Raw genomic sequence first — 3,907 nt, forward strand, 5'->3', positions numbered from 1 at the left:
GAGTTATCAAATTAGTAGGAGAAAAAATCAAGAAAACTATATGTCTCATTATTAAAATTATAAACTTGAAATTAGGTTTATTATTATTGGAAATTTAGGTTTAATAGTTGTATTTATTATTTTATGTTATTTTTATGTTATTATTTTTATGTATCCAGGTGATAGCATGTGCTTGTTTCATTCTTTTTTGTGGTAATTTCAGGTAATTTTCCTTACTTTCTACTAAATTCTTGCTAATTTTGGGGTCATTTCCTGTTGTGTTGCTCATTGTGAAAGAAATTTAATTCAATTTGCTCAGATTTCAATGGGTTAAATGATCAAGGACAATCCACTTGATTATACGGCAGGTTTACTGCAAATGTTTTTAATAGAGTTTGAGGATTAAACTCTTAAAGTTCCACCAGCTGAAATCTTTGTTTGTTTTAAAGTCTGGAAACTTATATTTTTGGTCTTCTGTGTGTTAACAGGAGGAGTTTGTCTGCGAGCCCCCGATGATAACTCGCCACACCTCCAAGATGTTTGTGATGGAGGGTCAGGAGGTCAGCCTGCGCTGCAAGTCCATCGGAGATCCTGAGCCCTCAACACACTGGGTCAGTCCTGACGGAAAGCTGATCGGAAACACGTCCAGAACCGTCTGCTACGAGAACGGCTCTCTGGACATCCTCAAGGCCTCCGTCAAGGTAGAGACGTGATTTTATTGTAAAAACTGAAATACCAACATTTATTTTGCAGCTTTTTATGATCTACTCTTTTGTTTGGAGAGCATTTGAAAAAAAGTGCTTTCTTGAGGGGTTAGAAATACATTTTTGGTCATTGTAAAGCATGTTAAAAGCTTTTTTTAAACTAAATTTATTCATTAATATGATACAGTCAACATTTTCTTTTACCAATCAAAGTTCCTAAGAAGGAAAACTTATTTCAAGATGAAAGCAAAAAGGAGAGAAAACAAAGAAGGAAGGAAAGAAAGGAAATCATTTAGTCAGATACAGAATTGTAGGTTTCCCTCTCTGTATAAAAATGTCCTTTTTCATTTGCAACTGTGTGGTCAGTTTTTTCATAATGTGCATCTGTCTCAGTTTTCTAGTCCTTTTATTCACAGCGGGGGGGTGATTTTGCAACCAAGAAATAGTTATCATCTTCCTTGCAATTAATAATGACACCTAAAACATTTAAATGATGCCCATAGAGTATGCCTCTTGACATACATCACAACATATAATACAGTCGAGTCAACAGTAAATCAACATCTTAAATGTCTGATATTCTCCCCAAACTTTTGCAGTTTTGAACAGTCCCAAAAAAAATGTGTATGATCGCCATTCATATACAAATAAAAATGAAAAGCCTTATTGTCATTGTATAGTGCAGGATACAACAAAATTTAGAGTGCCACTCATGGTTAAAAAAAACACACACTGCATACAATATTAGAAACATAAGGCACGCTGCAAAAACCACATTGCACACAGTATAAATGAGAAAGCTATAAATGTGTCAGAATCAATAAATGTAAAGCACCAGAGTCAACACATTGCACATTCCACAGTAGTTGTTGCACATTCCACAGCCTCTCGAGCATGAGACAAACCCAGACACCACTTGAGGGCCCCGCTTTAATATTACACACACTCAGATCACTCTGCACACAAAATGCGTTTCTCAATATCAAGCTTTAAAAATGATTATACAATAATATAGTTTTCTACTTTCATTGAGTTTATTTCTTTTATCTAACATTAATTAATTTCTTTGGGTGATCACAGCCTGAGATATGTCAGTGATTAGCAGCAACATTGACAGCGCAGTTAGTGGAAATAGCATGTATTTTCTACATATGCCAGACATGGTAAAAATGATGTCATCAAGTGGAAAATAGTAAAAATGACACATGCCAAGTCAAAAGCCCAGAATGACACTCAGAAATAATACAATGCATGTTTGTATGCTTTGATGGCTGTGGGATCAAAATTTGCAGTTTGAATGGGTTTCAATGGAAAAAATGTTTACCTTTACAGTATGAATGTAAAAAAATTTGTTTACACTGTATATTTTAGACTTATTGTAGGAGCTGAGATGGAAATTCCAAGATTAAACAAAAATACACGATATTGCTAAAATGTTTGCGATATGTATGAAGACAGCCAAAATTATTTTTAAAAAAAGGAAGAATCAAAAGCGCATAAAATGTGCCAAACAGACCCAAAGGGTTAAAGCTTAATACCATACAATTGTGTTTATTATCAGGAATATTGGCATATCAACTGGTTTGCTATTCGTTTTCCACCAAGAAATCTTATTAAGCTCCACTTGTATGCTACATTTATCAGTGTGAAATCTGTTACAAGAAAATACATCTTTGTTCAAATGGTTTTTGACTACCAAAGCATCATTGGGAATTAGGCGAAATTAAAAAAAATAAGGGATTGTTCATTAGAACTGGTTTCATAGGGAACTCACCATCAAAATAAAAGTGAGGTTAAATGTTGGGTCTTCTCTCTTCTTCAATGGTTTCCAGGATTCAGGAAAGTTCACGTGTATAGCATCTAATGCAGCCGGGGAGGCCACCGCTCCTGTTGAGTTAGTCGTCAACCCCTCACCACACTTTGACCCTAAACTGGACCCCGACCCGGGGCCTTCGGACATCCCCACTTCTATCAAGTCCAATGCCAGTGGGGGTCAGGCCCGGTACGACCAGCAGAGGGTCAGTGTGTCCGATCTAACGTCCAGTTCTGCTACCATCAGATGGCCCCCACAGAACCACATACCAGGAGTCCGCATGTACCAGATCCAGTACAACAGCTCCACAGACGATATCCTCATATACAGGTAAGACACTGTGTGTGTGTGTGTGTGTGTGTGTGTGTGTGTGTGTGTGTGTGTATGGCTGCTGCAGGTTTGATAGTGTGTTTGATTTCATTCTGCTCTTGAACTGATAAGCACGCAGAAACCTTCTCCTGAATATTTAATTAGAAAGTGTTCAGAGTATTTGTCCAAATATAAGACAGCAGGTGTACATTTAGATGTAATTGTAAGAAACCTTTTGAGAAACAAAGATCTGCATGAAACACATAACGTTTCCTCCGTGCATAATAGTAATGCAGTTACTTAAAAAAGGGGGATGATCCTGATTGACCAAGAACAATGATCAAGTGATTTTTGTGCGTAAACTCATGTCAGCTGAAGTGTTATTAAAAGGTAAACATAAAGTTCCTGCCTATCTACAAAATGACATGAACATTTAACATATCCATGGTTTGCAGAAATGTACAATGTTGACATTTTTTGGTGAATGGGTTATGATTGTCTCCCCCAAACTGTTAGACATTACATATTGAACAGTAGCGTCTTTGAGAGTAACCCACCACTCAGAACAGTGGGAACGAGTGCTTGTAAATGACAAAGAATTGCAGTGAGAAAGAGAAAGGTGCATCTCTTCTGGCAATCATATTTGTCTAAAATATTTAATAAAACAGTTTCTGCCTCGTGGCTGGCGAGTCTTGATGCTCTGATAAGTGCAGATTCAATTTACATGCCATAAATTGAAATAACTGTAAATAGAGCATTGTCGTCAGCTCCAAGAAATCCTCCTGTTCCACACGGTCCCACAGTTACACGCATGTTTTTATCATCATGTTCCAGCTCTCCACTGAAGCTTTATCATATCAACACTGAGTGAAAATTCAAACGCAAGAATTTATGTTTGCACTACATTGATTTTCTGGGTGTCTGTTGCATCATTGTTGACACGATTCCCTAAACTCAGCCTGACATATTTGGTGTAGTTGGAAACTTTGTGATGCTTACTAGCTTTTAAAGTAAAGCTCTGTGGGTTTGAATGATGTTTGGCTGTACAGAAAAACTGTATTTTTCTTGGTATATCTGAATCTATGCGGGCAGCTTTTGGAAT

General features: G+C 36.9%; 1 protein-coding gene across 1 annotated transcript; it reads left to right on the forward strand.

The window, feature by feature from the left end:
• Positions 1–467: 467 nt before the first annotated feature.
• LOC121940519 (leucine-rich repeat and fibronectin type III domain-containing protein 1-like protein) lies at positions 468–2,826 on the forward strand (the record flags this gene model as incomplete). The annotated part of the gene is made up of 2 exons (XM_042483280.1): positions 468–680; positions 2,516–2,826. Coding segments are annotated over 2 exons (524 nt in total), but the record flags the coding sequence as incomplete, so codon positions are not given.
• Between the last annotated feature and the right edge of the window lie 1,081 nt (positions 2,827–3,907).

This window comes from Plectropomus leopardus, unplaced genomic scaffold, assembly GCF_008729295.1.
Source record: "Plectropomus leopardus isolate mb unplaced genomic scaffold, YSFRI_Pleo_2.0 unplaced_scaffold8925, whole genome shotgun sequence".
Classification (NCBI taxonomy): Eukaryota; Metazoa; Chordata; class Actinopteri; order Perciformes; family Serranidae; genus Plectropomus; species Plectropomus leopardus.